General features: G+C 38.5%; 1 protein-coding gene across 1 annotated transcript in view; it reads right to left on the minus strand.

Annotated features, from left to right (window-relative positions):
- The window catches only part of LOC123762642 (F-box DNA helicase 1), a 36,873-nt gene that overhangs the window by 9,421 nt on the left and 4,411 nt on the right, over nucleotides 1-23,041 (minus strand). The window contains 11 exon segments of the mRNA XM_069332329.1: nucleotides 2,245-2,322; nucleotides 3,784-3,916; nucleotides 7,385-7,471; nucleotides 8,850-9,043; nucleotides 10,257-10,310; nucleotides 10,312-10,453; nucleotides 15,893-16,040; nucleotides 17,245-17,408; nucleotides 18,336-18,514; nucleotides 22,375-22,524; nucleotides 22,850-23,005. Coding sequence (XP_069188430.1) covers nucleotides 2,245-2,322; nucleotides 3,784-3,916; nucleotides 7,385-7,471; nucleotides 8,850-9,043; nucleotides 10,257-10,310; nucleotides 10,312-10,453; nucleotides 15,893-16,040; nucleotides 17,245-17,408; nucleotides 18,336-18,514; nucleotides 22,375-22,521 — 1,326 coding nt within the window. The 5' untranslated portion in view covers nucleotides 22,522-22,524; nucleotides 22,850-23,005.

A 23,041-nucleotide genomic window follows, 5' to 3' on the forward strand; every position in this document is an offset into this window, starting at 1 on the left:
AAACAGAGGAAGTAAGAGCGAGTTACCCGGGAGCGCACAAGAGCAATAAAATGTGTACACTCTTTTCACTTTGAACCTCAATTCTCGTTCTAGGTCTTTCATTTTGGTATCAATGTGTTCGCAATAGAATTCCCAACAGGAGTATATGCATATACAGTACTGTAATGTCAAAAACCGCAGGCGCGCTCCACCCGCCGACAAGATGAAAGTGGACCAGAAAGGGAGTGCTGCGCCACTCCAAGACACCTCTCATTACATTAGGGAGTGAATTCCCTACAGGAGTATATGCAAATATAAAGTTCAAAAGCCCATCGTACCACCCACAGTAAAACGGAGAGAAAGAGAAAGTGACGGAGTGTTACCCCAGTGAGCGCTAATAAAGAACAATAAAATGGGTATACTCTTTTTCAACTTTGTTATTTCAATTCTGGTCCTAGATCTTTCATTTTGGTATCAATGTATTTGTAATGAAATTCCCTACAGGAGTATATGCATATAATGTCCAAAACTGCGGCAAGACCTTCCCGAAGATGCTGCTACTTTGCCACACCATTGCCCCACTGACAACGCAGTGCTGCGTTGTTACCGGAAGTCCGTCTCATAAACGGACGACACAATGCTGCGTCGTTTCCGAGTGAAAGTGTTAAGGAACACACTATTTCACAGACAAATCAGTAGGGGAAATTATCAGGGAAAATTTACAATTAAATAGTGGCAAATAGGAAATCAAAACATAGCCACAAAGAAACAATTTTAAACTGAACTAAATGAGATAATGGTAGTAAAATATATGTAGTTACATAGAGCTCCAAACCTTGACAGAATGGAGAACATTAATGGTCTTAAAGAAATATCTAGCTATAACAATGTCTGCATTATACTGTTTATTTATTTATTTATTTAATTTTAGCACAACAGTTAAGAAAATATGGAATCCTGTGGGAAAATTATTTCTGGAATAATTTGACTACTTTTTTTACTTTTCACTGTGACAGTTGGATTTGTCAGACCAACAAATATAGTTGCTTCCTTGTTCCAAAACAAAACCATGTGCAGTAGTTTTAAAATTACAAAAAAATCCTCCACATTTACACATTTTTTAGATCCTCCCCAAAATCTCTTAATCCCCCACATTCACACCTAACACCCATTTCTAACAACTGTCAACATAATTTAGGTATGTTAAGTTATTTTTGTACTGTGACATTGTGGATAAGTGATAACATGCATACTGCAATTATATATTCTGCACATGCTGCAAGTTTACAAGCTTAGTGCGAGTGCAATTTTGTAAACTTGTACAAAAAAATATTGTCTTGTTCAAAACTGTCCCTGTTATGAAAGCTGCAGTTAATAATGGAACATTTATGTTGTATTTGAAGAGAGAAACATAACAATTTAAGTACAGCATATCATCATTTGATTCTAAGGCAAATGATAAAGTGGTTTGGTTGAATATAAACAAAAGATGCCTCACATGGGCCAATCGACCTCTGCAATTTTCCCCATTCATATGTTCTTAAAATTGCATGGTCCCTGCAGGACCATTTTAAGATCTTTGAGACTCACTGGAGACAGTCAATCCAAAGAGGATTACCTAAGTTCAAAGCATGTGTTTACAAGCATAAACCTTTCAGAACTTCCATGTATATAAGAACACAAGAATACAGAAATCATCAGGTTTGTTGACCCATGCAAAGCAGTTCTTATTTATACCCAGTCCGTACCACACATGTGCCAGCACTTAACTAGGCCAATCAATGCATGAAACTTTCCAAGTGGGTTTCCTTCTATGATACTGCCTAGTAATGTCATTAATATGTTCTACAATCTTATTTCCGACCTCATGTTTACCCATTTACTTTCAAAATCTATAGTTTAAACCATTTTAATCCACTGCTTCATGTTTTAAGACAGGGTGAGACAAATACATTGCTTCAAGTTTAAAGTCGAGTCGATTGATATTTCTATTTTATGTGGATACCCTAAACTTGACATGGCATCTCACCTTGAAAGGACAAATTCTGGCTCTGATCATAAAATATCCCTACCGGGAATATCAAATTTAATAACTTACTAATTACCAAGTAGGATACAATATAAGACAGACATTCTCTATTTACATCAATGTTTTACTCTTGTCTGTACAGCATTTATAAGGCAACGATACAATCAATAATCATGCACTGAAATTATGAAAGAAGGCCAACAGTACACAGTACAGTTCTCTTAAAAGCCACATACTTGAGTCATGGAGATTTCCTGCTTGTTGGAGCACTTCTTCATTTCCTCCCACACTGACTCGGCATCAGGTAACAGGATCTGTGATGGTGAAATACTTATTTACACAAAGAAATTATATATTACGTAAGTAACTTACTTTTAGTACTTGATAACATACCATTCTCTGTCTATACATTCATGAGAATATGGAATAAATTTGATGTCATTACACCAGGTACAATATCTATGAACTTGGAGAGTAGAGCTAGACATTGCTTCCCACAGGCACCAGTGAAAAGTTGGTTAAATAATTTACTGCTCAATCTTCAATCTGGATTCCAAGTTTTACTATTCGTATACTAGATTGCTGAAATAGAGGGAATACAGAAAACATACGGCATACATAGACACAATAAAGCACATCAATTATTGGGTTCGATTCAAAGATCTCCAAATGTACTATACTCGCTAGAAAGAGACGAGAGAGATATCAAATAATGTACATGTGGAAAATATTGGAAGGCCAGGTCCCAAATCTACACAGTAAGATAACATACTGGAGTGAACAATATGGAAGAAAATGCAGAATAGAGCCAGTGAAAAGCAGGGCTGCCATAGGCACAATCAGAGAACACTGAATAAAGATCAGAGGTCCACGGTTGTTCAATATCCTCCCAGCGAGCATAAGAAATATTGCCGAAACAACCGTGAACATTTTCAAGAGAAAACTAGATAGTTTTCTTCAAGAAGTGCTGGACCAACTGGACTGTGGTGGATATGTGGGCCTGCGGGGTGCTCCAAGCAATAGCCTGTTGGACCAAGCTCTCAAGTCAAGCCTGGCCCCGGGCCGGGCTCAGGGAGTAGAAGAACTCCCAGGATGGTTAGTACCCATCCAGGTACTAATAATTCAAACAAATTTTTTTGCAATTGCAGTACTCCTAACCCTAGAATAACAAAACATATACCCTCATAACTAAAAAAGCTGTTACATGGAAATGCATCAAATCAGGGTTGCAATGTATTATAATTTTTTATCATGAGAAGTTATTAAGGTTATTTATGAGTCTTTATTTGGGTAAAGTGATTATATGCTTTTCAATATTAAGTCTGCAATAAGCTATAACATTGATGATGCAGAAAGTAAGACAAAAGAACCACAGGTTGAAGTTCAAACGAGGAAGGATGGAATGAACCTAAAACAAATTCTTGAGAGGATTGGCTGGGAGAGAGTGCAGGAAAACATTAACAAGAACACAATGAATTCCACTAAATTCACCTGGGCTGTATGGGTCTCCAACCATGGACCCCACGTGTGTGAGGCTCAAGCTCTCTCAGACATGATGAATGTGCCTAGATATATTTGGTTATGATAATGGGATTATTTACCTCAAGAGTGCTTGCACTCTCAGTAAAGTATTGTGCCCAACAAAATAAGAAGGTTGGAGGAATGCATTGGTATACTCAACTCAAATTTAGTGGCAGAAGCACTTAGTCAGGTATGTTAGTAATCACCTGAAATATATATCAACTACTGTTAAACCAAGAACCAAATGAACTAACCCTAAGCCTGTAATCATCACCAAGGGCCACATTGTGTTTATCTACTGTAGGCACATGCTGCAGGGTGAGGTAATCGTCCGCAGAATTGAGAAATCTTTCAACTGTGTTTTTTACCAAGGCTGCTCGTCGAAACCTGCAGTAATTGGAAGGGAACATCAACATTCTATGGAAATGTACACAGAACAAAGAACATGAAATAAATTTTTGAAGCACCATCTTTAATTTGCTATGAAGTATACCCTATACCCTTTGAAGTATAAATTTTCAGCAACCCTTACATTGCCAGATTAAAAAATATAAGCATCAACTCACTCTAAAGCACTGATTTTTTTTATAGGATTATACTGAATATATACAGTGTATATAGTGTATACAGAATGTATTTGAAATAGAAGGTAAAAATTTGATAATATTCAATTCAATGAAAATATGCTCATTTGCTAGCTGGCTAGATATACATCAAATGATTGCCTGTAAAGATGGTTGTAGCCCTGTTTACAGTGATGCACCCATCACTTTACACTAGTATTTACAAACAATAGTAAACAGAAACAGTCTAGAAAAAAAAGCATCATGCACCGAAGGGAAGATTGAGAAATCTTCAAGAGGAAACTAGATTTATTCCTCCAAGGAGTGCCGGACCAACTGGGCTGTGGTGGGTATGTGGACCTGCGGGCCGCTCCAAGCAACAGTCTAGTGGACCAAACTCGCACAAGTCAAGCCTGGCCTCGGGCCGGGCTTGGGGAGTAGAAGAACTCCCAGAACCCCATCAACCAGGTAACCAAGGGGATGAGAGGAAAACCATCACCCTACCCAGAGATCAAGGTAACTCAGGAGAGAGACTAGGCTGGAGGGAAAGGAATGCACAAGACAACCTGCAAAACAATGCTAAAGAAGGACAGACACCGATTGCCAACAAAAGTAGCCCTGCCAAGGCTGAACAATAAGAGGTAGCAGTATTAGTCATAAAATGCTGCTGAAGTAACAACCAGGATAAGAAAGAAAAACCACCAGAACTGAAAAGGAAGACAAGCAATGAAGAGACATCAAGAAACTGCCAAGAAACTTCATAGTGTTGTTGCAATGAAAGATGCAGGTGGAATACCAGCAACTATCTCAGCCACATGCACACCAAACAAATGGTGATAGATGCATGTCAAAAACTCCAGATGCAAAGATTGGATGAAAACATCAAACCAGCAAGAAACATGTCTGGCCCAAACTGCTGGAAATGGAGGAGCCGTGGAAAAATATCCAGGTTCAGATGCCAGGCAAAAGAGCAGTGTTGAATGTAATGAAACACCATTTTCTAGGCGAGACCCGGAGGCTTCCTGGAGCTATCGGACTAATATGTGATACATTAGACCAGGGCATTAGTCTATGGAGTTCAGCCTACCAGGGACCATGAGCCAGAACCTGGCCCCCGCAGAGAGGTGCAGGGAGCAATGGCCCTGGGAAAACTCCCCCTGTGGTTGGGGGCTTTCCTTATTTGCCATCGACCGGGGTTAGGCACCCAGAAAGGTAGGCATAACAAAACAAACCCCAAAAAGTAAGAAAATTACAACTAAAACCTGAAAAGAGGCAGAACTCCCCCCAATCCCAAGGAAACAAGTAAAGTCACACTCCACCGCCATGTCGCTCATCCGCGCAGCCCTCCCCTTCCCTAGAGGGAGAGGGGGGGAGCCCTGGACCTCCCTAGGCCGGCAACCTAGCACTCCAATTCAGAAGCTAGGCATCAAAGACGTGAAAAATCGCCAACCGGAGGGAAGGAGGGTTGTCAGGGAGCCTCTGGGGCTCACCCAGAAAATAGCATTTCATTGCATTCAATGCTGGTTTTCAATGCTGACAAGGAAAAGAGGGACTTACCTAAGTCGAGACAACTGGCTGCAAACTGTGCCCCAAAGCAACATAGGAATACCCAGGAGCAGGAACGTTAATCATATAATGGGCAGCCAGGACCCTGTTTGACCTCCAAACTCCCCGCACCTGAATGTTGCGGGGATTTTGGATCCGCCCAGGACATGTTCCAAACACAGCAGCTAATGCAGCAAACATCCTATCATGGGCACGAGGATAGACTGCAGGCTGGCCAAACTTATCCCTGCAGACGACCTGGGAGACCCGAGCCCTGGAACAGGGAATGAGGGAAACCGGATCAACCCAAAGTGCATCCCCAGCCACTGGAGCCGAAACATGCAGATAACAGTGAAGAGCTGCATCCGGACACAACACATAATGTACCCCCGGCTTGACCAACCAAGCATTAATGACCCAAGGACCCCCTCTAGAAAGCAGCTCTTTTGTTCTTTGCCAGAAAAGGAGAAGGTTGCAACCGAACAAACCGACCACCAAGACCGAAAGAGCAGAAACCCCTGTGCTGGAGGAAAGTATAAAGCTCACTGACCTGACCCCCAGAGGCCAATGCCAACAGAAACAGAGCCCTGGAATAACAATCTTGAACTGAAAGGGCCACCACAAACCGAGGAGAGGAATACAGGAGAGCATCCTGTCCATGGACCAGGACTGCTCAGGCGACGTCCAAGTAGTTGGACGTCGGCGTTTTTCTCTCACCTCCTAAATTACCACCACCACATCTGACACCCACTCTCGGGCTAATAAGTGTGCAGGAAAATTAGGCAGTCTCACAACAGCCTATGGAAAAAGACAGCTGTTAAGAGCACAAGTGGGCACCATAGAAAGAGCATGCGAGCTACCTATGCAACCATTAAATTACAATCAGATTACCCCCAGCCTCCAGTCCTCCCGGAGGAGTCAAAGACCTATGTACCCATACTGTTAAGGATGACGCACCTTCCACAGGAAGCCGGCCTCTCTGAAACAGTCCCCAACACCCACCACCCACCAAAGAATTTATCTGGCTAGGCAAGAGCAATGATAGAGAACATCTGGAGATAACTCCAGGCACATGCAGTGCGAACCGAACAATTAAAATCCAAATCTACACAAATAGGGCATAAACAAATTGCACCATGCAGCAAATACTAAACTACAAAACATATACACAAGTAAATAGCCCCTGCAGCACAGATAGTCCAGGATAGCCTACACTTATCTGAAAAATCCAAAACCCAAAGATTACCGAGGCCAGAAGAGGATTTAAGGTTGGTAATTGAGGAAGATGCACAGCTTCCTAGTGGTGAGCAGGTGACACTAAAGTGAGAATTACTTCACCACCAAGTGGTCTATGAGTTTTGGGGACTTCCCTCTCCAATTTTCTATGGCTTGCTTTCTTTGCTGTTGTCTGTTTTGATGATTTATCCGATTTAATCTTTTTTTCTTGGATAGGGTGAGTTGCAATCCCTTGCTACTTGTCTCTGTAAAGGGCTAGGTATTGGCTTCTAGCCCCTGGTAGACTTATTTAAAACTTTTAAGAGCCTAGCATGGACTGAATTAGGTAGAGCTTGCCAGGCAGGCAAAAGAGCCACCATAGAGCTCTCCCAAAAAGTCAGTCAATTGCAGTAAAAAAAAATAAAAAAATAAAGAGGAGGATACAAGTGAAAACCCCATTTGTTAGATAGCATCTGGAAATACATTCTAAATTTACCTTCAACCTATTTCCCACACAACCTTATGATCGTACCTGTTTCCTCCTCTCTCCCTCTCCTGAAGGAAGTTTGCTATCTTGTTTGCTGCTAATGATCCATCCAGTTTACGAATTGCTGAATATCTGAAAACAACAAAATTATTAAACATAGATCTAATTCACATCAAACATTTAAGACAAATTGGTCTCTTAAAATCTTTTCAGTTAGGTCTAATTAAAAATTCTTAAAAAAAAAAAAAAAGCCATTGAGGTGTAATATTTCTGGTCTATGAAATAATTAGAACCCCTCATCCTGAATTTTTCTCTACCTAGCAAATTATTCAATATTTATACACCTGTATATGAATGGGGTCATGAGGGATGTCAAGAGAATACTACAAAAGGGTGCAATACTAAAAGTATGAAACATCTAAATTTAGAATTGTACAATCAGCCCTTGTTATGTATGAGAGATGCATTCCAGGAAAATCTTTGCACGTGCAAAGTTTCTTTGAGTCATTTGCATTTCCAGCTTCCATCCATATCCTTAACGCTTGTTTTCACAAAATTTTAAAAAGCTCTTTGCACACCTTGTCAATTTTCTTAAAATTGTGGATCTAGTGATTATATTTCTCTAGTCCTTCTCTCCTCTAGTTAGATCATGCTCTCATAATCTGTAATTATCAAAAGTAAGGCACCAAGCTGGGAAGACTACATAGCACTGTCAAAAGGTGCCAAACATCACTAAAGATGCTAATACGAAAACAAAAGTTCATAAGATGAGCAATAACAAAGGACTTTTTCAGTTGGATTTTGAACTGGACCAAGTACTATCTTGATATTTACTGAGTTTGATGACCTAACCACACATCAAAAAGTGAAGAAATAATGACGTTTCGGTCCGTCCTGGACCATTATCAAGTCGTGTGGGTTTACTGGGTTTATTACTTAATGGCTGAAAAAATCAGCCAATAATCAGCCAAAAAATCAGCCTCTGTTTGGTTTTCAGTTGTAATTTTCTTACCATGTGGGATCCGTTTTGTTATGCCTGCCTTTCTGGGTGCCTAATCCCGGTCAATGGCAGATAAGGAAAAACCCCAACCACAGGAGGGGGTTTTCCAGGGGCCATTGCTCCCTGTGATTCTCTCAGAAGGCCAGGTTCTGGCTCATGGTCCCCGGTAGGCTGAACTCCATTGACTAAAGCCCTGGTCTAATGTATTGCATATTATCCCAATAGCTCCAGGGAGCTGAAGAGGCTCCCCACAGAAAAGAGCATCTTGGCATTTTTCCATCGATATAACTTAATTTCAAATACAGATGCCTTGCATTACAAAGCAATATGACAAATTCCTCTATAATGTTTTGTAGACAATACCCAATTGATAATTATCAGTGCCAACATCATGGGCTACTATAAGTTTCTCTAACCCTGATCCTTCACACAAAGTTCAACCATTACTATAAATCCTGCCATTAATGATTTTTGGCAATGTAAAAATTTTGCATCAACAGCTAAACATACCGCTTTCCAACACTAGCAAAGGCCATGGCATGAGCAGTTTTCACTTTAACATTTCCTGGAAATGTTTTGGAGCAATGTTCCTCGACGGATTTGTTATATACGACCAAGAGAAACCGCTGGTGTGGCCGCTGCTTACACATCTGGAGTAAAGTTGTGGTCTTCCCCGTCCCAGCAAAGGCAACAATTTTCACTACCTGAAAAAAAAAAAATACATTCATACAGCACTTCAATCTGAGAGCAGTTAATTTAACACTTTAGCATTCCTATGACACTAAACTGCTACATCTGTATTTGAACAGAAAACATTCCAATGCATCAATTATCTCAAACTTCCCAAGAATCACATTTTTTACTACATTTATTATTATCTTTACTACTACTATTAATAGTAAATAGTTGTTAATTATAGTATAATTATTAATTATACAAATAATATTAATTATTAATAAGTATTTAACTATTATTTTTTTTTTTTTTAATAGGAAGGGAGTACAGGTACCACCTCTGGGTGGAAGAAGGGAACCCTTAGCCTCGGAGGAAACCACACAACGCATTAGAGGGAATGTTTAGGTCCCCTCCAATACAGTTTCTGTGTGCTTTTCTCCTACCACCACCTTCCTTTTGTGTTTTTTGTACTTTTATTATATATTTAAAGGATATTTTTTAGCAGTGTGGCAGAATACAAACCAAAGTATCAGGGGGGCCATCCATATATCACCTTGGTCAACTACCTATCAGTCTTTACCTATCAGTCTTTATGGTAATTACTCTACTTCTGAGTATTTTTCACATTTTCACAATTCATACCCACCCCTCACAGGATGGGTATGGGGTCCACCACCACCATTCATATGACAGGTATGGGATCCACCACCACCATTCACAGGATGGGTATGGGGTCCACCACCACCATTCATATGACAGGTATGAGGTCCACCACCACCATTCACAGGACAGGTATGGGGTCCACCACCACCATTCATATGACAGGTATGAGGTCCACCACCACCATTCACAGGACAGGTATGGGGTCCACCACCACCATTCATATGACAGGTATGAGGTCCACCACCACCATTCACAGGACAGGTATGGGGTTCACCACCACCATTCATATGACAGGTATGAGGTCCACCACCACCATTCACAGGACAGGTATGGGGTCCACCACCACCATTCATATGACAGGTATGAGGTCCACCACCAACATTCACAGGATGGGTAATAATATAATGGGTTGCATAATAAATGAACATAACAAAGATCTGTAACATCACCAGCACAAAGTGGGAAGGAAGTGTGCAGCTATTCCCTGTCCCTATGAGGAATTCTTGATAAAATTATGAGGAAAATTTATTATTTAATAATCAGAACAAAGGTGATAAGTTGTAAGGATTCTTTACTTACATGACTGGGTTCAATATTGTGATTAATAATTCTCATTTGCTCATGAGTGTGCATGAACCGATGACTTTAAATTGATGTACTTGTGTATGGACTGTTGGCCCACATGCTCATGCTGCAGGTCTCCAGGATCATGAGATGGTTTAGTTGTCCAGCGGTTCTCATACAAGTAGAGGGCGTAATACACCAAATAGTGGTACCTGTCCAATATGGAACTTCACTGTAAATCCCTATTTGATCCAAGCCCAGTCTATATTTTGTTATACTGTAATTGTATTTGAACAAAAACACTAAATTAGCTACATTCAGAAAAATTAAATAATGTGCACTTGTATTAAGAATAGTGTACAGTATAATACAGTAATAAATAATTTTATGTCATTACTTCACACCTATACATGCTCTGGAAACATAAGTTCTTTCCCATTCCTAGTATTTTGACTTAGAAAAAAAAAAAAAAAAAGCATCATCCTGTTACCTGCTTGATGGGGTTCTGGGAGTTCTTCTACTCCCCTAGCCCGGCTCGAGGCCAGGCTTGACTTGTGAGAGTTTGGTCCACCAGGCCGTTGCTTGGAGCGGCCCGCAGGCCCACATACCCAGCACAGCCCGGTTGGTCCGGCACTCCCTGAAAACAATCTAGTTTTCTCTTGAAGATGTCCACAGTTGTTACGGCAATATTTCTGATGCTCGCTGGTAGGATGTTGAACAACCGCAGACCTCTGATGTTTATACAGTGTTCTCTGATTGTGCCTATGGCACCACTGCTCTTCACTGGTTCTATTCTGCATTTTCTTCCATATCGTTCACTCCAGTACGTTGTTATTTTACTGTGCAGATTTGGGACCTGTCCCTCTAGTATTTTCCATGTGTATATTATTTGGTATCTCTCTCGTCTCCTTTCTAGTGAGTACACTTGGAGAGCTTTGAGACGATCCCAATAATTTAGGTGCTTTTTTGCGTCTATGCGTGCCGTATATGTTCTCTGTATTCCCTCTATTTCAGCAATCTCTCCTGCTCTGAAGGGGGAAGTGAGTACATATACATGAGTAGCAGTACTCAAAATGGGACAACACAAGTGATTTGAAGAGTACAACCATTGTGATGGGATCTCTGGACTTGAAGGTTCTCGTATTCCATCCTATCATTTTTCTGGCTGATGCAATACTTGCTTGGTTATGCTCCCTAAACGTTAGGTCATCGGACATCATTATTCCCAAATCCTTGACATGCTGTTTTCCTACTATGGGCAGATCCGATTGTGTTTTGTACCCTGTATTATGTTTCAGGTCCTCATTTTTGCCGTATCTGAGTACCTGGAATTTATCACCGTTAAACATCATGTTATTTTCTGCTGCCCAATCGAAAACTTTGTTAATGTCTGTCTGTAGTTATTCAATGTCTTCAGCAGAGGTAATTTTCATGCTGATTTTTGTATCATCTGCAAAGGATGACACGAAGCTGTGACTTGTATTTTTGTCTATATTTGATATGAGAATAAGGAACAGCAGTGGTGCAAGGACTGTACCTTGAGTTACAGAGCTTTTAACTGCGCTCGAACTCGATTTTACTTGATTGACTGTTACTCTGTGTTCTGTTCGACAGGAAATTGAGTATCCAGCGTCCTACTTTACCAGTTATACCCATTGACCTCATTTTGTGTGCAATCACTCCATGGTCACATTTGTCAAATGCCTTTGCAAAGTCTGTGTATACAACATCTGCATTCTGTCATGTTCATCTGAAGTCTCAAGTACAACATGTATTGGAAAGTAAAAAAAAATGATGCACATTAGTCAAAGTGCTCCTTGATATAAAGACTCCTTACATGAGTTATTATACAGCAATACATTGTTTGTGTACAAGTGAAAGTCAACCTCTGTGCAACAATAATCCCCTAACTGGGCCTAATGAGTGTTCTCCCTTATGGAGTACTGCTTTCCAACTAGGGGGGGGGGGGGAAGGGATACATTTATTTCTTCAGTATAGTACAGTACTCAATGTACCTGCTCTTCAATTTGTGCATAAATGTGGATACCACCAATTCCTCTCTCAGCCTTTCCTACTTGCTTACTACCCTTACTGCCAATGAGTACTTTTATGTCTCCAAATCATTTATATTTTCAACTCTCACCTGTGACACTGTTTAATTTTACTTTATAAGCTCAAGACCATCTCTATCTGCCTCGTCTATCCCCATCAGTATCTTGTACACTATGCTTACAATGTCTAGCTGTCCTCTCAAATTAGCAAATGTTAAAGGATAGGAACAATAAACAAGCAAATGATCCCAACAGGACAGAGGTTAAAGAATTGCCTACACTTATGTTGAAAAAACGTGGGGCTCCCCACAGTCACCAACTCTGGAATCAGTGACAGAGCTGACTCATTGCAGGTGCAGGAGCCTGGAGCACCCAGGGTGTGCCACCTATTGGCAGTTATTCGCACTGGGAGGTTCAAACTACTGTAGTTTGAGTGAATCATTTTAGGCTTAATTAATTACTTGCAGAGTTATTTAGCCGTTTCAGTGCTTTGAAACGAACTTTAAAATTGTTTGTAAAGTCGCTTACTTTCTATGTATTTTTTTGGGTGAGGGTGATAGTAATAACCACTGCTCCCTGTACCTCTTTGAAGGAGGCCAGGTTCTGGTTCTGTCCTTAGATAGACCAGACACGACTCCTATGGCTGATGTGACTCAGTGGAAGAAAGCTATATCGGTCCAATAGCTTCAGGGAGCCAATAAGAAGCGTCTCCAGAAATATTATGAAATGTTTATAAAAATATATTCTGCAATATAATTATAATATATACAAATATAAATAATTATTCTTAAAACTACCACAAGATGCCCACAGCAAAAAAAAAAACTCAAGAAAATTACATTACTTGCACATAACATTGCCAGATATAATGAGAAGATAATTATTTAGAAATACATTTTAATTTCCAATTACTCAGCCTTCACTATTTGAATGGTACAACCACTAAATATCTTCATTACAAGTACACTTGATTGTTGAAAAAGTAAAAGGAGACAGTAAATGAGGTGGAATTAACCTTGAGACAAAAGGGTAGCACCTGTACTGCATAAGAGAAAATGGCAATTGTAAAATGTCTCTTCCTTTCATATCTTACCTCCCCACCCCACGAAATTGGGAATTGATCTAATGTTTTAGATTGATGCTTTCAGCTAGATACTTCAAGTGGCGAGCATATTCAGTAGTGTTACATCTAGCTCCTCACAGTTGCACAGGGACAAACCACGTTTAAGAACAATGCCTAATCATCCTATCCTGACCAAAATTCATACCCAGGTCCTCATTTGCAAGACAAATGTGCTAACTACTACACCACACGATGTAATTATAATAAATTTCTTTTATTCTTCCAATCATTACTCCAGCACATACACTTTGTCCACTACACTGTTCCTCTAGTTCTGAAACTTCTCACTTTCATTCTTACTACTGTATTATAAAATAGTAAAACATTATACCTCTTATCCCAACCTGTCTTAAAAATAACGTCGCTTTTGGCTCGTGTGCGCGCTATGGCCAAAAATGGACATAACTTGAAATGAAATCGGCTCACGAAAGTGACATACTGTCCCGTTTTCTGTTTGAGTCGTCTGGCTTACTCGGAAAGGTTACGAGAGGAAACTTTCAATTAATGTTTTTCATAACATTTTGAAATTTTATGAGAATTTCCTGCCCACCTAACCTATCAGAGGACCCTTAACTAACTGTTGTTGAAAAAAAAAATCTCAAATTTATTTTCATTTTTTTTCATTTCCAAATTACGTCCACTTTTGGCCATACGGGCAGACGGCCGAAAGCAACGTTATTTTTAAGAGGACAGATTGCTTATCCATGGTTGGCACAGTGCTACTTTCAAAAGTTTTGTGGCAAATTCTCTACATTTATCTATATGCACACAAACACAGTAAACGGCCATTCAACAAAACCATCAACCCAGTTATGATCACTGTTCCTCTATTATCAGCAACAGGTGTTCCAAAATTCTATTTTGCCAAATTACAATGGTAATACAGTATTTAAACAAGAGTACCTAAAAACTATAAAATTCATATAATTTTAAATGCTCCTTTGATATAAAAATTTGGAAATATATTGTCGCAATTAATTTTAATAAAAAAAAAATAGCCATTAAATATCAACAGAACTTGTACTGTACTTACAACGGCTGCCAGTGTTTCCTGTCAGCTGTTTTGTGCTCCAGCTCAAATGCAGTGTGGAATCCAGCATTAATTGTTGCATTTTTGTTTAGTAAACAGACCCATAATCATGGCTGATAAGAGGAAAAGTGTGGATTGTTGTGCTTCAGAACCAAGTAAGTGAAGAGTTATATAACAATTCAAAATGAAATTGGGACATTAAAAAATAAAATCACTGAAGAGAGAAATATTAGAACAATTTGGATATGTGTAAGAGCAAAGCATTAACAATCAGTACCAGCATTAAAGACAAGCCTAGAATTTTATACCATGTGAAGGAATCAGCATCAATGAATTCAACCATAATAACCAAACAGCTGTTATTATTTCTGACATGCTGGTCGCGCCACTTTAACTTCCTCCTCTAATTAACCCTTTAACATTGTTGTGATGCCTACAATTATCATTTATTCAAAACGCCAGTACGTTCCACTGACGAATGTAGTCTTCATTTTCAATGTCATGTTGGCTAACTTTAGCTCGCCTTTTTGTTATTTTACTTTGCTTTTATTGCATTTTTGAAAATGCCATCAAAGTACAACTCTTTAGTTGTACTTTAAAGATATCTAGTTTGCTAAAAAGATAGCAAATTGAACACTTTACCAAGCTTAGTAACTTCCCAGTATGCATTGCAAATAAAATATCCCTAAGCAGTTTGTGCTTGCCCCAAGACACTGGTAGTGCCCAAAATTGGTAAGGGGTAAAAAAGTAAAAGGGTTAATTAAAAAATCTAGTAAGAAGGCAACTCCAACATTCAAGTTAAATTAAACCAGAGTTTATTCAATATTACTTATACTATATTGTGTTTTTCTTTCAAATACACCAGTTTTTGGTGCTTTGGGAACTTGCCTCCCATTTAGAGTATTGTGCATACACAAATGGTGTTTCGAAGCTCTAGCCAATCCCCCTTATGGTGAGGAATTAAGAACGTACCCCCATCGTCAGTTGGAGACCCCGCATTTGAGTCATCAAAATCTTCACACCATACAACTTACATCCATTTTACTCTCATTACAGAACACCCATATTATATATTATGGAGGCAACATTTCAAGCCATAGAGGACAACCTAACTCATGTAATTAATGTGGGAGTAGCTAACTGTATTATGTAGCAATTTAAAACCCTCACCTAATGCACTTTTATTTAAACTTAAGAATTGTGGATGTAAATGTTTCCACAGTAGGAGTTTCTTTCATTCCTTTTATATGCTTATTTACAGTATTTGCCGTCTTCTTTTTCCAGTTACTCTATTGATAATATTACTGATGGAATTTTTGGTGCAATGATAGTATTCGAACATATTTCCACCAAGATCTAGTTCAATAAATTGCAAACTTTATAATTGTTCCAATCATAAGTGTTCTCAAACAACAGAAATAAATTGAAAGTAACTGTATTAACAAACCTTGTTGGGAGTTCAAATTTTTGTGTGCTGTAAAAAAAAAATGTAGCTAAGCAGTAAAATGCTTCAACAACATTACACGATGTAAACATTGATCCTTGATGAAGCAGCAACTGAAGAAGGGCATCCACATGCCACACATCATGTGACACTGAAAACCAAATAAAACAATATTATATATCTTCTCTTACATCATGTCAAGAATAAACTTTGCATAGAACTTATAGATAACAAAAGTAATGCCCTGTACAAGGCAGAAAAAGAAAACATTGGAACTCTGCAAGCCTACAAGCTAGTCATGGGCCCACACGCAGGTGCTACTGTCCTGCCTCGGGCCTTCAGTCCTGGCCCACTTGTTCTACACCATACTAGTGTGGCTCAAGAATATAGGTAATGAACACCTCCATGCACCATACTACCATCCGTAAAAGATAGCTAAATTAACTACATATCATTACGTCTATATAAAAAAAAAGGAATGTAGTTTTGATACTTATGCTTTTGAGCAAGACAATATCAGCCTAAAGATAATCAAGATTTATTACTCTAGTATATTAAAATAATAATAATAATGATTGCCTAAAAAAGACAATGACTTGTAATCACTATTCAAATGAATGACTGTTAAAGAGGCCTGTAAGTGTACAATTATCTAATCAATTTTTTCTTTATATCAAGATGATGAAGAAAAAAGTCAACAGTTCCGTGTTCAAGCAAATCTTGATGACAAAAAAGAACTACAAATAATAATTACAAACATATATCCTTTTGAGACAAACTATTTCTGAACTACAGTATTCTAATAAATATAAATAGCCCACTCCCTCTCAGATACTTACATTCTTCTATTCATATTTCTGTGTAATACTTATGTTGTACGCTAAGTACTTATGTTCAAAATGTGCAAATATATTCTGTACAAAAAAATATTGTAGAATCTATTAACACAGGAATACATTCCTAAAGACATTCTACCACAGACCTCGCTATTCAGCTACAATATTAACTGCCATGTATATGTTTTTGTCTGTCTCTATGGATAGGGTTAAAGAACTATTACACTACATAGTGTAGTGGGTTACTGAGCACTTCATCACAGGTAATTAAAGTTTAAATTATAATTATAAGGATTTTAGCAGCATGTCTTAATGCACATGTTCAGTATTCTTCAAGATGGTTTAATCATTCAATGTGGGTCTATGGTATTCAAGACATCATCCTGAATACTTGTTTTGGGTAACTATCATACATAACCATATTCATACATAACCAGAAAAATATTTCCTTAAAGTAAGCCTTTGCAGGCAAGAGGGCAGAGGGAAAGTCACAAGTGATTGGAAAATCACGGCACCTACGGAGAACAATCATGGTCGTAACGTGCCAAATATTGAAAGGTCTTGGAACAAGGGCTTCCTCCATGTTCTCCAGTGCATCCATTGCCACAGAGTAAAGTTCATGCTTCTCAAGAACACACTTGGTCGCATCACCTGTTGGTATCCTCTGTGTGTTTCCCATCAGCCTGTAAGATGCATAAAACTATACAAGACAGAATTTCATCCTGTATGTGTTATTATTTAAAGAATGGATTATACACTGGAGAAAGATTGAGAACTTAAATGTACAGTAAAACTTTAAATCCTGTACATTTCTTCTCATTTACATTATTATTACCTAAATTTAGAATGATGTTCTATATGTACAGCAACAAGATACCTAACATGTATAGTACACAGAGTGTGAGTTCATTTAATATGTATGATAAACAGAAAAATAGTACTGTAAAGAATGCATAGTACTTTAAACATCAGAAAACAAATATCTGAACTAATTGGGGCCAACATCAATTTAATTATCAAATACAGGTATTATAATTATAATAGTAATTGTATTTAAAGTTTACACATCTTGGTAACATAAGAATACAAGAAACTATTTAAGGCGTAAATGGCCCACACGAGAGAGCACCAACAGTATTTATATACTGTATTTATATACTGTTGGGCCAAACTCAGAGTACTTGCATAATATTTTAGATATATACTAAAATTCAAAAACTTATTTTAGAAAGTAGATTAACACAGGAAGAGCGCGAGGAATCATGAGTGTCCAGCAATGTGTTAATGAAACACAGATGAATGAACCCACTTAGATAAACAAGGGAAATGCTGCTCTAATTACTGCAGCCTACCTACATCATAAAGGAAATACCTAACAATGTTTATCAACCTGCAAACTTGTAAAAATTTTCCCATGATCATAAATACAGAGACCTAAAAATAAACTGCAATGTGCATACTAAACTGTTTCCCAAACGCACAATTTGCAAACATTGTGCATGTTATGTAGCACAGTTGAAGAATGACCACTTCTATGGCAGAAAATAAACTAATCTATAATCATCCACAATACAAAACAAATGGTCATTGAAGAGAAGATGTTTATTTACCTGACAACACTGATGAGGCAGTCTCTTAAAGAAGTACAGCCATGATGTTGACAGAGTGCAGATATGATATCAGTAACTGGCAACTTGTCATCCACTCTGGACGGGGAGAGCAAGAAAGCAGACGCTTCGCTCGCTGGTGCCAGTTTTAGTCGGTGGTACACTTTTTTCCACGGAATAAACTGAAAAAAATTTGCACAAATTTACTTACAATATAGTATACACAGTATAATTATTTTAAGAAAAGCAAATGCTAAAAACAGTATAAATTTACTTGCCGAGACTATAAAGCAAGTCTCCAATACTGTTCCAATTTATTACTTTGTTTTAATCAAATAATGTTAAACTAGATAATAAATGATAAAGCTTTAAAATTTAACTTTTGAATTATGAATATAAATCAAAATTTTAAATACTGTACAGAACTGCATATTCCTGTTAGATCTCTGAACAATTGCAAAAGCCAGAGTTGAATGTAATGAAGTGCCTCTTTCTGGAGAGTCCTCAGTGACCCCCCTGTTGCTAGTTACCTAGGTAGAACTTAATGGCCTTGCCAAACAAGCCATTAAACATACCGGTAATACTAACAAGCAAGAAAGAACTACATGGCAGTGAGAAGAGAGGCAGAAAGAAATTTTGATAAAAGGATAGTGGACAAATGTAAAATAGAACCAGGTCTATTCTATAAATTCATTAAAGCAAATTGCAGGTAACGAATAAAACTTTTAAGAGGTTGAAAATTGGAAACAGATTCAAGGAGAATGAAAAGCAAAAGTGTGAAACACTAAACTTACAGTTCCAAAGTGTGAAATATACAATTTTCAGTGAACCAGACACAATAAAAATTCCAGATAACAACAGAGCACATAGAGGTGTCTACAGATAAAATGGAAAAAATGCTCAAGGAGCTAAGTAAGAACAAAGCAGTTGGCCCAGATGGAGCGTCATCTTGGGTTCTGAATGAATGCACACCCGAGCTCAGCATTTCACTTCAACTGATTTTTCAGTCATCTTTATGTACTTGAGTCTTGGCAGATATGCAAAAAGGCTAACATAGTTTCAATCTACAAAATTGGCAGCAGGATACACTCTCTTAATTATACACCTGTATCAACGACAAGTATAGTAGTAAAAATATTGGACAAATTAATTAAAACCAAATGGAGTAAAACACCTGGAGAAAATTGATAGTATGGAGGGAGACAGAATTTTCAACCTTCCTGATCGAAAACCATAACAGACAGTATAGTTTTCAATCAGGACGATCCTGTGTAACAAATCTTAGTTTTTATGACAAAGCGACAGAGATTTTACAGGCAAGAGATTGTTGGGTTGACTTCATTTATCTAAATCTAAAAAGGCTTTTGACAGATTCCCACATAGCTTGTTCTTGAAACTGGAACATACTGGAGGAGTGACAGGAAGGCTTCTAACATGGATGAAAAATTTTCTGACAGAAAAATGAGGGCAGTAATCAGAGGTAATATATCAGACTGGAGATGTATCCCTAGTGGATTACCATAAGATTCAGTTCTTGCCCCAATAATGTCCATTGTTTATATATAAACTATCTACCAGAAGGAATACAGAATTATATGAATATGTTTGATGATGCTAAGATACTAGGGAGGATAAGAAACCTAGACAATTGTCATGCCCTTCAAGAAGATTTGATGAAAGAGTATAGAGCAACACTTGGCAAATGGAATTTATATGAATAACTGCCATGTTATAGAATGTGGAATAGGTGAAAATAGCCCTCACACAACCTACAAATTATGTGAAAGCGTTTTAGAGAATTCTGATTCTCTAGGTGGATTTAGATAGAAAATTATCACCCGAGGACCACAAAGAACATTGTGCGAGCCTATGCTACACTTAAGAAATTGTTCAGGGCCTTTGTGAGACCAAAGCTGGAATATGCAGTGGTTGTATGGTGCCCAAATCTTAAGTAGCATATCAACAAACTAGAAAAGACGCAAACACATGTAACTAACTGGCTTCCGGAACTGAAAAACAAGAGCTAGAAGGAGAGGTTAGACATTAAATATGCCAAAGCTAGAAGATAAAAGAAAAATAGAGGCGATATGTTCACTATGTATAAAATAGTAGCGGGAATCGACAAAACTGATAAAGAAGAATTCTTGTAACCTCAAACTTCAAGAATAAAGTGGCTATAGATTTAAGCTAAGTAAACAAAGCTGCAAAAAAATATTAGAAAATTCAATTTCGCAAACAGTGGTAAACGATTGGAACAATTGAGAAGGTGATAAAGGCCAAAACTGCCAGTATAGTAGTTACAAAGCAGTATACTGTATAACAAAGTGTGCTGGGAAGACGGGACACCACGAGAGTAGCTCTCATCCTGTAACTACACTTAGGTAATTACACTTTGATAACTGCCAGGAGTTACTCCCAGACAACCTGGTGTAACTCCTCAGTCACAAGACAATCAGAGAGAAAACCGACGCACCTGAAAAAGAGAGGAAGGGAGGGGTCCAGGGAGCCACCAAGAACCTACCAGAAAGAGGCAATTCATTACATTTAACACTGGTTTCCTGGAAGCATTCCATAAATGGCTCCCTGTTGCTATCTCACCATACAGAGCAAACAAAAGAGGGGACCTTACCAGGAATGGAGGACAGCAAAATCCAGTAACACCCAACAAAGTAATATTCAGTGCCAGGTAACCCTACCCAATGTGCTACAAGGCCAGAACACCAAAATCTGCAAGCCTGAATAGCAACTCAAGACATTAGAGAATACAGTAGACATTGGTTTGAATGTATGAGCATCAAAGAGACAAATGAGCCTTGGAACAAAAAGCCAAGAACACAGTCTACAAACAATGCATCGCCCAGAACTTCTCGAGTGGTAAACAACAGTCGGCTGCAGTAACCTGGGCCCTGGCACATCAAATTATGCACCCCTGGCCAAATAAACCAAGAGTCAACAACTATGGGACTCCTGCAGAAACCAGCTGCCTCATATTAAACCAGAAAAGGAGACTGCCACAGATAAAGGATAAAGAAACTGCCCACCAAGGCATTGGCCTTGGTGGGCAATTTCCTTGCCCACCAAGTTTTGTTTCAAGGCCAAAGCCTTGAAACAAGACCCCCACTTCTGAAGTAAAGCTTGAAGCTTCCTGACCCTACATCTGGATGTGAGAACCAACAAAAGTATGACCAAGAGCCTTGGCCTTGCAGACAAAAGGAAAACCAAAACCTAACCCAGAGATGGCAAAGCAACCTCTACCAGAGGATGACTTCCCAGAGACAGACTAGAAACCATCAGGGAAGAATACCCTTGATGTGCAGAGTACCTTGGGAAGCAAATCCTTGCTGTGCAGAGTGAATACCTAGGGAAAGCAAACCCTAAGCCCATAACTCGAGGCGAAAAGTTACTCCGGTTCACACAAGCGTGACAAGAAAATACACAACTGTGCAGCCAACACAAGAATGGGAACAAACGCTAGGAAATGGCTCCTGCAATATGGAGTCCAACACTTATCTAGTAAAACCTGGACCCAAAGGGCAAAGATAACACAAAGAGCACTTATGGACTGGTCCACACCAGGCGAATTACTGGAAAGTTATGCCCAGCAATCCAAGAGCTCTCAGTACTACCACCTGGTGGTGGGAAGATATTATTACCTGGTGAACAATTTAACTATTGTGTCTTGTTTTTAGAGCTGCTTAAATTTTTTTTGCTCTTGTCCATTTTGTTTTGCTCTACCTTTCTGATGGCATATTTCTCAGGATGATATATCATCCTCTGCTCTCTTCATGACTGGGTGATTTAGGTTTTGCCTCTGGTTTCTGGCAGATTTTTAGTGATTTGCAAGAGACTGGTGTGATATGATGTGTAGAGTTATCTAGGTGACTAGCAACAGGGGGCCACTGAAGAAACCCTCCCAGAAATAAAATCATTCATGACACTTGAGAGTAATAATGGAAATTAAGAAATAGAATTTGAAGATAGAAGGGATGCAAGTACACCACTGTATGTGCAAGGTGTTGGAAGCAATTCTTGTAGAACTCACAGCAGGGTTGCGGATGACATCATACCAGTAACGGCAAACAGTTACATCAATAGTCAAGAGATCGGTAAGTGGCAACTGTGCCAGCACCATCTCGAGCACTTCCGTGGGCAGGACGAGCCCTTTGTTCTGCATAACCTCGGCACACATTCTCTGTAATAACAATCAACTCTAGTAATAGTGTATTTGTTCAATACTAAATGAAAGGTACCAGTCGCTTGGAATTCAACTCATAATACTATTACAGTACAGTATATTACAAACAATAATTTTAAAACAAATAGGACATATAAACATGCTATCCCAAAAATTGTTCTCCAAAAGCTGTGAAACAAAAATTAGGCCAAGGTTAAAGTGATTTAAAGAAATTCTCTAGTGTCCCAGTAAAAGAAAACATCACCATACATTATCAACAAAAAATAATAACAAAAACAAGAGACATTGGATTCTAGTCTTTTTCAAAAAAGATACCACTAACCTGCAGATTATGGTATTGTAGTGAAAATGTCAAAAAAATGTTTTTGTGGATGTTCCTTCTTTACATTTTCTTTTCTCCATATTCTTTAAGCAATTACATGATCATCTTATAGCATATACATTCATTTAAAAGGAGTTGCTATAGTCGCCATCAAACCTGGAATTCAAGAGCTGAATTAGTCAAGTTAAAGTT

Source organism: Procambarus clarkii, chromosome 27 (assembly GCF_040958095.1).
Source record: "Procambarus clarkii isolate CNS0578487 chromosome 27, FALCON_Pclarkii_2.0, whole genome shotgun sequence".
Taxonomy (NCBI): Eukaryota; Metazoa; Arthropoda; class Malacostraca; order Decapoda; family Cambaridae; genus Procambarus; species Procambarus clarkii.